Here is an 11,732-nt window from a genome sequence, read left to right on the forward strand (position 1 = left end):
TACTAATACTGTAGGAATTGGTGAGGCCTTGACTTAAAGCTTTCTTTGTACTGTGATTTCCTTTTGGGTGTATTTTGCTAAGTGAAACTTGTTAAATTTTTTGTTAACTAAATTTTTTTCTTAAAATAAAGACTTTTTCACAATGACTGGCACAGCTTATCTACTCAGCAAAAGGCAGCAAACTGGGTGGTTGAGAAAGACTTGTAAATAAACACTTATTTTCCAGAGGGGACTTGAAAATAGTGGTAGCTGGGTGGTGTGTCTCAGGCCTGTATTCCTAGCACTTGGAAGCTGAAGATAACACAAGCTCAAGGTGGCCATCTTGGTGTACAGTTAGTTCTAGGCCAGCCAGTTTGGCTCTTAAGTGGTATGTGCCTTGTAGAGTAGTAAGTAGTAATTGTCCGTTATTCCTGAGGAAGCACATAGCCTTATAATTACATACTATTTACACTTTTGGCTTTTTGCTAGCATGTATAGAAGTATACCATATTCTCGGTGTTGACCAGAAGAGGGCATTGGATTCCCCAGTAACTGGAGTGCCACACTGGGAACCCTACTTGAGTCTTTTTTATTTTATGTATGTGGGTCCACTGTAGCTGTCTTCAGACATACCAGAAGAGGACTTCAGATCCCATTACAAATGGTGGTGAGCCACCATGTGGTTGCTGGGAATTGAACTCAAGACCTGGAAGAACAGTGCTCTTCTGAGCCATCTCTCCAGTCTCACACTACACCCCCACCCCACCCCCATCACACACTTGAGTCTTACAAAGGACTCTTAGAAGTAAGGGATCTCATACCTTAATTTTTTAAGTGCTTGTCTTTTCTGCTGGAGTCATGTAAAGTTTGTTGTGGAGCTGCCGTTGTTAGTAAGTGGCAAAAGCCACTGTTTTCAGAGGAAACAAGTTTATTGAGTGTTGCCAACCAGCATAGAGGAGTAGACCTAGAAACCTTGGGCAGATGTTTGAGGAAATCCTCTGTAACTGAACTAGGTGTCCTGCCCACATTTTAGAGGTCACATAGTCTGGTTTTGTTTCTTGCCCCTGCCCCCCCAAAAAAACACCCCACCAACTTAGCTTCCTGTCTGTAAATTGTGAAGGAAGCTTGAATATATTTAATAGTATATTTCCTTAGTGCCTGGTAACAGGAGATAAAACCTTAGGGCTCAAAGAGTTGGTTGTAAGAGGTTCTGTTGGTATGGATACCGTAGGCATGTGTAATAACCTGGTCCTGGCTGCCTTTGTGCTATCCTGGAATCTAAACAAGGCAGAGGAAGTTGGGTTGAGTTCACCAGTGGCCATAACCATGTGTTTATAGCCCCTAGGCTTTCAACCCTGTTATGGGCATAAGAACTGCAGTTAAACCCACTATCTTATGATCCCACTGTTTTTTCCCTTCCAGACAAATCAGGAAGCATTTGCTTATGAAAATCTGGTTAGGGCTGTGTGTGTAGTGGTAGAAAGCAATCTATATGCTATAGGGAAGAATGGCCCTAGGAAAACAGTGGGTAGATGTGGTAACACCTTTAACCCTACAGTTATTGTTCAGGCAGCTAGTATCCAGTTCGTGCTTGTAAGAAGTGATCTTAAACATAATCAACTGTAGCTCCTATATTTCTATTTGCCAGCTTATGCATGCCAAGCTATTAATAAGGTGTAGAAGTTGGTTCTGGATGTGTTTGAGGGACTGAACTTGGCTTAGCAACAAGTGCCTGTGCCTCCTGAACAGTCTTGCCAACTCTGGAAGTGTCCAAAAGTGTGGACCCCAAATACCATTCCCCAAGGCTTGAGTACTGCTTACAAACATGGGCCATGTTTTCAGAGTATACACTGATTGGTTTGCTTTATCCCAGAGCTAGGAAGAACTATTAGTGGCTGGTGGTAGAAAGGGATGCTGGCACACAGCAAGCACAAAGCAATTTCCCCAATATGCCAATTACAGCGAGGTTCCACTTGCTGAAGGTTTTAGCACTTTGAAATGGGTGCCACCAGCTCTGCAAAACATTGAATGCAAGGTCTCTTGATGGATTCAGATCATTTACATATTGCTCTGGGTGCTCTAGATTGTGTACTGACTGCATTTAGAGAGGAATGAAGGATTGCATGCCCTGTGGTAGAGGCTGGACAAACTGGTCTCAAGCTGTATCAGCAAAGCCCATTCAGTAGCTCAGAGGAGTTGGTTAGTGTAAAGCTCATCTGGCTTCCTGTCTGTAAACCTGTTCAAATAGCCAAGGTCATTCATTGGCCACAGTTAACTGTTTAATGCATGGCATTTGTACCACCGTTACCGCATCATACAGCACTTAAGCAACAAAATCTAAAATGTTGAGTCTTGGTTGAATATGTCAGTCTGTGATCAGCACAGTGGACATTTTACAAGCTATAGGTAAAAATACTGCATGTTGTGCTGGGTATGTATCCCTACTAGAGGCCTGTCTGGTGTGTGTAAGGCTCTATGTCCATAGCACTGAGTTAAAGATAAGTGATCTTACAGCTTTTAAGTTTTTGCTAGCATGTTTTGAGTTTGAGAAAGCTGATTTTACACTTGGAAACATGATTGCCTTCTAGTTACTTGAAAGCCTGCAAGGGATTTCTGTTTCTAGCCCATCCTGACTTCAAACTCTGGCTTGGTCTTGAACTCCTGATCTTTCTAACCACTAAGTGTTGAGATTACACTATTTACACAATTAAATTGAGATTACACAATTTACACTATTAAAATACTTTTGTTCTGTTTGCGCAGGAACCCATGTGCCATGGTACGTAAGTGGAGATAAAAGGACAGTTCATGTTTGTTCTGGCTTTCTACCTTGTGGCAGATCTCTTCTTACTCTGCTGTCTCCACCTTTCGTCTCTGTAGATTGGTTCCTAAGATGAAACTGGTTTTCAGATTTGTTGGGCCAGGGCTTTTACCCACTGAGCCATTTCTCTGTCTTTAACATTTTATGCTTTATCTGTGGTTGATAGGTTCTTTTTTTTCCTTCAGGTTTTAGACACTGTCTCACTGTGTATCCCTGGCTGTTTTGGAACTGTGCAGATCAGGCTGGCCTTGAACTCTCAACCTGCCTCTGCTTCTCAAGTGCATGGGATTTGTACCACCATGCCTGGTCTAGTGAGTTTTTTGCTTTTGTTTTGTTTTGTGTTTATTTGAAAATATCTTCCTGCTGGGCAGTGGTGGCGCACACCTATAATCCCAGCACTTGGGACACAGAGGCAGGTGGATTTCTAAGTTCGAAGCCAGCCTGGTCTACAGAGTGAATTCCAGAACAGAGAAACCCTGTCTTGAAAAAACCAAAACCAAAAAAAAAGAAAGAAAATACCTTCCTAGAAAATTTCTTTGGCTCTTAACATTTTTCAGTGCTTGTTTTTTTTTTGACACAAGATTTCAACTCTAAGCCAGGCAAGCCTGGAACCCAGACTAGTTCCTCCTCATCCTTAGAATATGAAATTGTAGGCATGAGTTACCATTCCTGCCAGTTTGCTTTTTTAAGATTCTCTTTTAATTGGACAAATGGTATTTCAGATTAATTACTTTCATTACCCATTTTCCTTGGATTCAAAGCTAGCCCAGGCTACATGAGATCCTGACTCAAAAGAACAAAAATAGATGTCTGAAAATCTTCAGCTAATGTGTTGGGGTGTTTTGCTGTGAACAGACAACATGACCAAGACAACTCCTGTTTGTTTGTTTTTTTGTTGTTGTTGTTTTTTTTAAAGACTTATTTATTTATTATATGTAAGTACACTGTAGCTGTCTTCAGATGCACCAGAAGAGGGCATCAGAATTCATTATGGGTGGTTGTGAGCCACTATGTGGTTGCTGGGACTTGAACTCATGACCTTCTGAAGAGCAGTCGGTGCTCTTACCTGCTGAGCCATTTCACCAGCCCCTGTTGTTTTCTTTTAAAGACTTAATTATATACAAGGTACCCTGTAGCTGTCTTCAGACACAGTAGAAGAGGGCATCAGATCTCATTACAGATGGTTGTGAGGCACCATGTGGTTGCTGGGACTTGAACTCAGGACCTCTGGAAGAGCAGTCTGTGCTCTTAACCGCCAAAGGACAACATTCAATTGGGACTGGCTTACAGGTTCAGAGGTTCAGTCTGTTATTAAGGCAGAGCATGGCAGCATCCAGGCAGGTATGGTGCAGATGGAGCTGAGAGTTCTACACCTTCATCTGAAGGCTGCTAGTGGAAGACTGACCCCACTCCAACAGGGCCACACCTCCTAACCATCTCAACAACACTATACAAAATTTGACTATTACAGAGACATCTCGGGTAGAATGTAAATTTCTGACTCATTATCTACAAATAAGCTTAAAGTAAACCAGTTGATTGCTCCTTTGTGCCTGAGAGTAGGCTTGTCAGCTTGGTACCAGAACTCAGGGCTGAGGATGAGTGGCTGCTAAGGACTTTACCAGACCTGGTCAGAAAATGTATTAAAGAGTTGGCTCTACCTCTACTAGGTTGTGCACAATATCTACTCACCCTAGACAAGGATCCCGCTGCAGACCAAAGTTAAGGAAGTACCAAAGACCAAGTTGGTGACTTTTGTGTAAGTCATGGTAGATAATGTAGTGGTGCTCAGCCTTCCTCACTGATGCAGTTCATGTGGTCATGATTCCCAGCCATAAAATCAGTTTTTGTTTGCTTCACAACTGTAATTTTGCTATTACGAAGAATCATAATACAAATATCTCTCGTAGTCAGGTAGACTATCTGACAGGCAATCCCTGTGATAGGGTCGGTGGTCTGGGGGTGGAGATCCACAGGTGTAAGAACTACTGGGATGGTAGGAGCCCTATTTCCTAGGTTGTTAAGAAACTTGAGGTGGGTGGAGAGATGGCTTAGCGGTTAAGAGCACTGACTGCTCCTCTGTAAGAACTACTGGGATGGTAGGAGCCCTATTTCCTAGGTTGTTAAGAAACTTGAGGTGGGTGGAGAGATGGCTTAGCGGTTAAGAGCACTGACTGCTCTTCTGAAGTTCCAGAGTTCAAATTCCAGCAACCACATGGTGGCTCACAACCATCTGTAACGAGATCTGGCGCCCTCTTCTGGAGTGTCTGAAGACAGCTACAGTATACTTACATTAAATAAATAAAATTAAAAAAAAAACTTGAGTTGATAGGAAGAGGATGGCATGGAGGAGGAGCTGTGAAGTTGCCTCTGGTGGGGGTGGGGGTGGGGGTGGGGGGAAGAGCAGTAGTCTAGTGAGAACTTCCAGTGACCTTACACAAAGCCTGGGGGGAGGCAGCTCTCAACCTGAACAACTTGTCAGGGGAGGAAAAAGTTTTTCTGTGTTGGTTTGGTTTGGTTTTGTAGGGCTCTTGCTGTCCCAGGCCCAGCAGAACTTAAACATCTCTCTAGAGCTAACACCAGCTCTATCTTGCCCCCGCCTCCTGCCCCATTACAAAGGCAGGGTTCCATATGTTCTTTTATATACTGCCACCTGTGCTACAGCACAGGCTTGTGATTTGGTACCATTTAGTCCTGTGATGAGAGCCATATACAGTATACTGTGGCCTTGCACTTCAGAATGGTTGCCAATAGGAGTGGGGGACTAGATCTAAGTTTCAAGAAACAATAAGTTGGATATATTGGTAGAGCACTTAGCATTCATGAGGCCCTGAGTTTGTGCTTCAGCACCACGTAAACCAATGTGATGACCCTTGGGATGTGAAGGTAAGAGGAATGGAGCTTCAAAGTCGAGGCCATCCTGGGCTATGTGCAATGTTTGGTAGCCTAAAAACAACACAGTTACCTGAGTTTTCTGCTGCCACAAAGCAAATACAGGAAAAGCACTCATGTATGGGATCTATGTCTGGTATCCTCTCCAAGCTGGGTGTGTGAATGGGAAGCCTGATCTCCAGTCAAAGGGGTAAGAACCTGTTAAACAGAATTGGACACAGCAGAGACACAGACAAATCTTAAAAGACCTGTTGCCTGTCAACCTGAAGCTTAAACTTGCAGCACAAAGTGCCTCAAGGGGGTGCTGCTGGGAAGCTGCTGTAGTGCTGGGGTCTTCTCACATGCATGGCAGTCACACTTCTTACAGTTTGTGCCCTGGACATTTGCATGCCCCGTTCCCTCATACCCACATTTTTCATACCTTCCTGAACATGAAAGGTGAAATTCAGATGCCTCTGGGTCTGATTCTGAGCCACTGCCTCTAGCTGCCTGATTTCTCCAGCGGAAGCTCTACCTAAGAGTTCTGAGTTCAGGTGTTTGCTGCTCTACCCTTACTATTGTTTTGAGAGTGCTGGATGCATTTATTTGCATTCCAGGACATTATGTTTCCATGTAAGGACTGTACAAGAATTTAATGGGGTGGGTGGGTCGATGAAGTCTCACTGAGTGAGATGGGATTCCAGAGTGACTTAAGCCATCATTCTAGGTTATATCATGTGGAGGTGATCCATGTCATCAGAACTGCTAGGGTCTCTGGGCACCAATTCTAGACTTTGGATAAAACACTGGTATATTTTACGGGTAGGTTTGTTCCTGTTGCTGGACTTGGACCCACAGGAGAGCATTGGAGGCATACAGTGAATTAGGAGAAGGTTCTCAAAGTAGGATCTAGCTGAGAATGAGCTTCCATATAAAAAGCCATTGAGACAGACAACTCATTAGGCATCCCCACATCCTTGTTCTCCCCGCACATCACAAAGGGGTCACAAGACCACAGAACTGAGCAGCAAGACCAGTTTAATATAAAATCGGCTTTGCAACACCCTTCCCTATCACTGAAGACTTAACGGTATGGTCTCCGGAAACCATCCTGGAGAGGAAGATCTCCAGAGAGGAAGTACAGCAGGAAGCTGTCAAAAACCTGCCTCCAAACTTGGTCCTGTGTTGAGTTCAGCAGGTATTGGCAGAGCCTGTGGAGAGTTGGGTCATTTCAGTGACCTGTTGCCTTTGCTATCCTATCCTTCCTTCCTGCATCCCACCAGAGACCCAGCTCACCTGGAGTGATGAGTGGAGTGGCTGTCCCAGGTAAGGAACTAGAGAAAGGAAACACGAAGATAAGCACCAAGATCTTCTGTTTGCTCAGGATTTCCCATGTCCTTTAAGGGCATACTTGCCATTTATGTATCTGAGCTTTTGAGACATGGTCTCCTGTAGTAGTTCAGGAGCTAGTCTTGAGGTTGGTGTGTAACCAAGGATGGCCTGCTAATCTCCCTACCTCTGTCAAATGCTGGGATTGCAGGTGTGTACTGCCATGGGGCACAAACCCAAATATCGGGGTTCTCCCTGATTTGAGGCCTTTGAGAGTTTATTTAATCTTCCAAGTAAATCCCCTTTTTAGCCTAGTGAATAGACAGGGTGGAGTGGTTCTGTTGGTCCTAGAACTTTACCGTCACATACATGATCAGACAAAGATACATACAGCTTGGCCACTGTCTTACCTGGGCGTATGGTTGCGCCTACATTTGCACTTGCCACCTAGGAGAGGAAGAACATACATCTAGCCTGAGTCTGAGCCTCCCTCTCCCCACTCTGCCAATCCCTGTACTCACTCAGGGCCATGGCGATTCCAGCGATGCACAGGAGCCCTCCAAAGATCAATCCCCCCAGTTGCAGGCTCTCCCAGTCTGGAGGTGGGGGCAAAGAGGAGACACATTGCTTCACAGTACCCTCCTCACACATTCATTCAAAAGGTATTTATGGGGCCGGGGGTGTGGCTTTGTGGGACACCTTTACAAGCACCCATTTGCCCTATAAATAAGTGCTTGCCCACATGGCTCTTAAATCCCAGGCAGTGAAAAAAAAGACTGAGTGGGTTAATAGGTACATCATGTAAATTACGTTATAGGGACAAGTGCATGAGAGACAAAGTAGGTTAACCTAGAGAAAGGAGGACAAGGTTCATTGGACCAACCCCAGCTCTGTGCCCAAAGGCACCCTTTTTCCTTGTTTTGCTGAGCTCTTATGAAGAACAGGTGTGATGTCCCACCCCACAATGACTACTGGATTATGTACCATTCTCATCAGTTGGATTGGTGAAGAGGTCTAAAGCAGACAAGGATTGAAAGTGATGGGGTGGGTGGGGATGGGGTTGATGTCGGCTCTTACCATAGTAGAAGGGACTGTCTTTATCTGTAGTGAATGAAAAATAAGTAAGTAAATACCAGAAGTAGGAGACAGGATATGAGTGAGGTCTTAGAAGGGAAATGCAGGCAGGTGGCAGGCATCATTTGTGAGTGTACAATGGTGGGTACTCACCAACTGGATCATTGGCTTTCAAGGTGGGCAAACCTGGGTGAAAGAAGCAGAAATGGGTGTTTATCATACTGATGTCTCAAAACAAAACAAAAAACAACCAGCTGTCTAGAGGGGTCTGTGAAATGACCCTGTCCCTAGGCCTACCAGATCCCAAGCAGGCCTTGGCTTTTCCAACTCATCCTGAGGCCCATGGCTTCCCATTCACAGCCCTTTGTATTTGGGGCGGGGAGGGGGTGCTTTCAAGGCAGGGTTTCTCTCTGACTATCCTAGAACTCATTCTGTAGACCAGGCTGGCCTCCCAAGTGCTGGGATTAAAGGTGTAAGCTACCACTGCCCGGCCTAGCCCTTCATCTTGTCCTGCTATTCTGCTCTTAACAGGATGGTTGATTCATTTTTAACCTTGTCTGGGAAGTGTTGGACAGAGCCAGGCTCTCTGCCTCTTAAAGAGACAAGCCTACTTTGATATGTACGGTCCATTTTTCATAGTTCACTGACTCAGTCACCATTAAGCAATTTTTTCATTGTCCTCATTCCTCCTGTACTAGTGTTTCCTGCAGCTGACAATTTAAAGGTAAACACATTTATTGGGCAGCAGTCCTACTCTGGGGAGAGGCTGTCTGGGCTCCACTGCCTTGGTAGGCGGAGTGTGTGGAAAACTCACCTGCTAGCAACAGGAGAAAGGCACAGGTTATTCCCTCCATATTGGGACCCAGGCTGAGGCTGCAGGCTCCTGGGTGAGATGTAGAGCAGAGGTGGTGGTCTGTGATCTGTGACCTGCCACGGCTCACCCCATTAGTAAGAGGTAGAACTGGCGTAAGAATTAGACATGAATCCCACATAGGCAAGTGCTGACGTTAGGAAAATGATTACTTCCCGCTTTCACATCTACAGATGGTACCCTTGATTACCTGCCTATGTGGACTGCTTAATTCTAGTTACATGTTCGGAACAGAACGCCCTGTCGTGACCACACTGGGCTTTGTGAAGAGCTTTATTAAGATACTATCATCTCTTTCACAGGAGGTAGGAATCCATGAAGATAAAACCAAACCCTCAAAGTGAGATGTCTGTTCTATGTAGGAGCTAGGCTTTTCTAACTAGGTGTCCAGGCCCTAGTATTCTTACGCTGGAGTAGTCTGGCTGAGTCCTAGATTATCTCAGAACTCAACAACAAGGCTGGAGAGTGCAGTTCCAGCCTCCCATTCTACAGCCAGGAACTCTGCTCCAAGCAGCTCCAGGTCTACTCAAAACATAGGTAGCTGCTAGAAAGGTCTGCTGGTGTGAGACCTAGCCCCTCTCTCCTGTAAGTAGGTCCTACCCAGGGCCCCACTTATATTGTATGTGATAGTCCTTGTGCAGCTGAATTTCACAGAGAAAACCCCCATCCCTTCTTTCTGTATGGCAGCCATGGGCTAGTGTCGAGGGTTCAGTTCTGAAGCTGAAGTTACTGTCTACTTAGCTCTGGTCTACTAAAGAGATCACAGATCCAGCCACACCCTCTGGCTGGGCTCAGTCTCCTCACACCCACTTACCAGGTATGGGACTTTGTAGGTAATATCTCTGTGTTCCAGTGTCCTGTAAATAATAGCAACCTTGTAAATTATGCAGATGACATTAAGGGGGCTATGATATGTCAATCCTCAAAAATATACCTAGCCCTGAAAACCTGCTGCAGTATTTATAAATCACATGGGCCTTTTGCCGTAAGATGGAAAACTGAGTTAAAAAAAATAAAATCAACTGGACATGTGGGTTTATGGTCTAGCCAGTCTCTGAAGCTGGTTTTCCTTTGCCCTTCATCAGTTTCTCCTACCCACAAACCCATAGCTCCTGGATTATGACTCACTTCCCCTAGTCCTGAACTCACTGCTACACAGTCTTTTTTTCTGTTTGTTTGTTTTTTTGTTTTTCCAGACACGGTTTCTCTGTGTAGCCCTGGCTGTCCTGGAACTCATTCTGTAGACCAGGCTGGCCTCAAACTCAGAAATCCACCTGCCTCTGCCTCCCAAGTGCTGGTAAAGGTGTGCACCACCACTACCCACCTGCTACACAGTCTTAAAGTCAGAACTCTCAAGGCCCAGAGAGGCCATCTCTGTTCTCACAATTCCCAAATACTTGCTCACTTCTCAGAGTCCTGGAGTCAGCACCCTGACCCCTTCCAAGGAGCACACTTAAGTCCTAGCAGATATCTACTTACCTTGGAGATGACCCGTGCTAGGAGAGTGGTGCAGAGAGGAAGTCTGAGGACAGCCTGGGTGGGTTCTGCTCTTTAAAGCCAGGGACTCCGCCCTGGGCCACACACCAGCAGTCTGGAGGGAACTGGTCCTACCTCTTATGCTCCTGTAGGCAACCCTCCCCACCTGCTCTTAAGGCCATAGCTCACTCACCACACCCAGGGTAGAACCAGAGCTGGGTCCTGGCTACTTAGAGCTAAGGAATGAGGGAGAGACAGGAGGACTGAGACCACTGGATTTCAGTCCCTGCTCGAGAGGAAAAGGGGGCTTCCTTAATCTACTTAGGTCTTAAAAGAAAGCTCCGGGGTTGGTAAGATGGCTTGGAAGGTATTGTTACCAAGACTGACAACCTGAATTTGAGCCCAGAAACCACAGGGTAGAACGAAAGCTGACTCAGAAGTTATCTCTGATCACACACACACACACACACACACACACACACACACAAATAGAATAAAGGCCGCAGGGGGCAGGGGTTCAGGGTTCTGGTTTTCTTGTGCTCTGGGGACAGTGAAGTAGATAATAGAGATTGGCAGTTGCACTGTTTTTATTTGAACTTGGTGTTCAGAGTGGGGGTGGGGGCTGGGTCTGATGGGGACCCATTGGTTCATTTACCACCTTCTTGCTAGACCCGGACACCCTGTGACTTGAGGAACCTACTTCAGGTGGAATAGGAAATTTCCCCAGCCCAGGTAGACTTTTGCCTGCCTCACAAAGAGAGAGAGACATTGCCAGGGAGAGGATAGCCTGCTTTGTCTGATGCTGGCCAGAACCATCTGGCCATGGACCTTTGGATGACACTTGGCCTCTCTTCTCTTTTCCAAGTGAGGGAGACTTGTCCCTGTCTAGGAGGTCACTGAAGAAAAGTTGAGGTTGTCTGTCTTGGGTAGGTGGGAAAGGGCATTTTCTTCTTTTCTTTTCTTTTTTTGGATTTTCTAGACAGGGTTTCTCTGTGTAGCCCTGGCTGGCCTGGAACTCACTCTGTAGACCAGGATGGCCTTGAACTCAGAGATCCACCTGCCTCTGCCTCCCAAGCGCTGGGATTAAAGGCGTGCACCACCAGCGCCCGGCAGTTACTTTCTTTTTAATTTTGTAAATGTGGTATTTGTTCTGCCTGCATGTCTATCTATACTGTCTGAGTGCATGGTGCCCACAGAAACCAGAAGAGTGTGTCAGATTCCCCGGAACTAGTTGTGAGAGTTTGTGAGCAGGCATGTGGTTGCTGGGAATCAAACCCAGGTCCTCTGGAAGAGCAGTCAGTGCTTTTTTTT

General features: G+C 45.6%; 1 protein-coding gene across 1 annotated transcript; it reads right to left on the reverse strand.

Annotated features, from left to right (window-relative positions):
• Nucleotides 1-6,710: 6,710 nt before the first annotated feature.
• Fxyd4 (FXYD domain containing ion transport regulator 4) lies at nucleotides 6,711-10,463 on the reverse strand. The gene is made up of 8 exons (XM_031380953.1): nucleotides 10,425-10,463; nucleotides 9,760-9,802; nucleotides 8,889-8,957; nucleotides 8,228-8,260; nucleotides 8,078-8,101; nucleotides 7,522-7,596; nucleotides 7,411-7,447; nucleotides 6,711-7,005 (listed from the first exon to the last, which is right to left on the reverse strand). Exons 3-8 carry the CDS (start codon nucleotides 8,926-8,928, stop codon nucleotides 6,903-6,905), a joined length of 312 nt encoding a protein of 103 aa, XP_031236813.1. The 5' UTR covers nucleotides 8,929-8,957; nucleotides 9,760-9,802; nucleotides 10,425-10,463; the 3' UTR covers nucleotides 6,711-6,902.
• Nucleotides 10,464-11,732: the final 1,269 nt, after the last annotated feature.

The sequence above is a fragment of the Mastomys coucha genome, unplaced genomic scaffold (genome assembly GCF_008632895.1).
Source record: "Mastomys coucha isolate ucsf_1 unplaced genomic scaffold, UCSF_Mcou_1 pScaffold20, whole genome shotgun sequence".
In the NCBI taxonomy this organism is placed as follows: Eukaryota; Metazoa; Chordata; class Mammalia; order Rodentia; family Muridae; genus Mastomys; species Mastomys coucha.

Excerpts from the sequence above, each read along its gene's own strand:
- Fxyd4 (XM_031380953.1), bottom strand. The coding sequence starts at position 8,928 with ATGGAGGGAATAACCTGTGCCTTTCTCCTGTTGCTAGCAG. Across the intron at positions 8,261-8,888 it reads CTTTCTCCTGTTGCTAGCAG|GTTTGCCCACCTTGAAAGCC; the intron begins GTGAGTTTTCCA and ends TCTTTCACCCAG. Across the intron at positions 8,102-8,227 it reads GAAAGCCAATGATCCAGTTG|ATAAAGACAGTCCCTTCTAC; the intron begins GTGAGTACCCAC and ends CATTCACTACAG.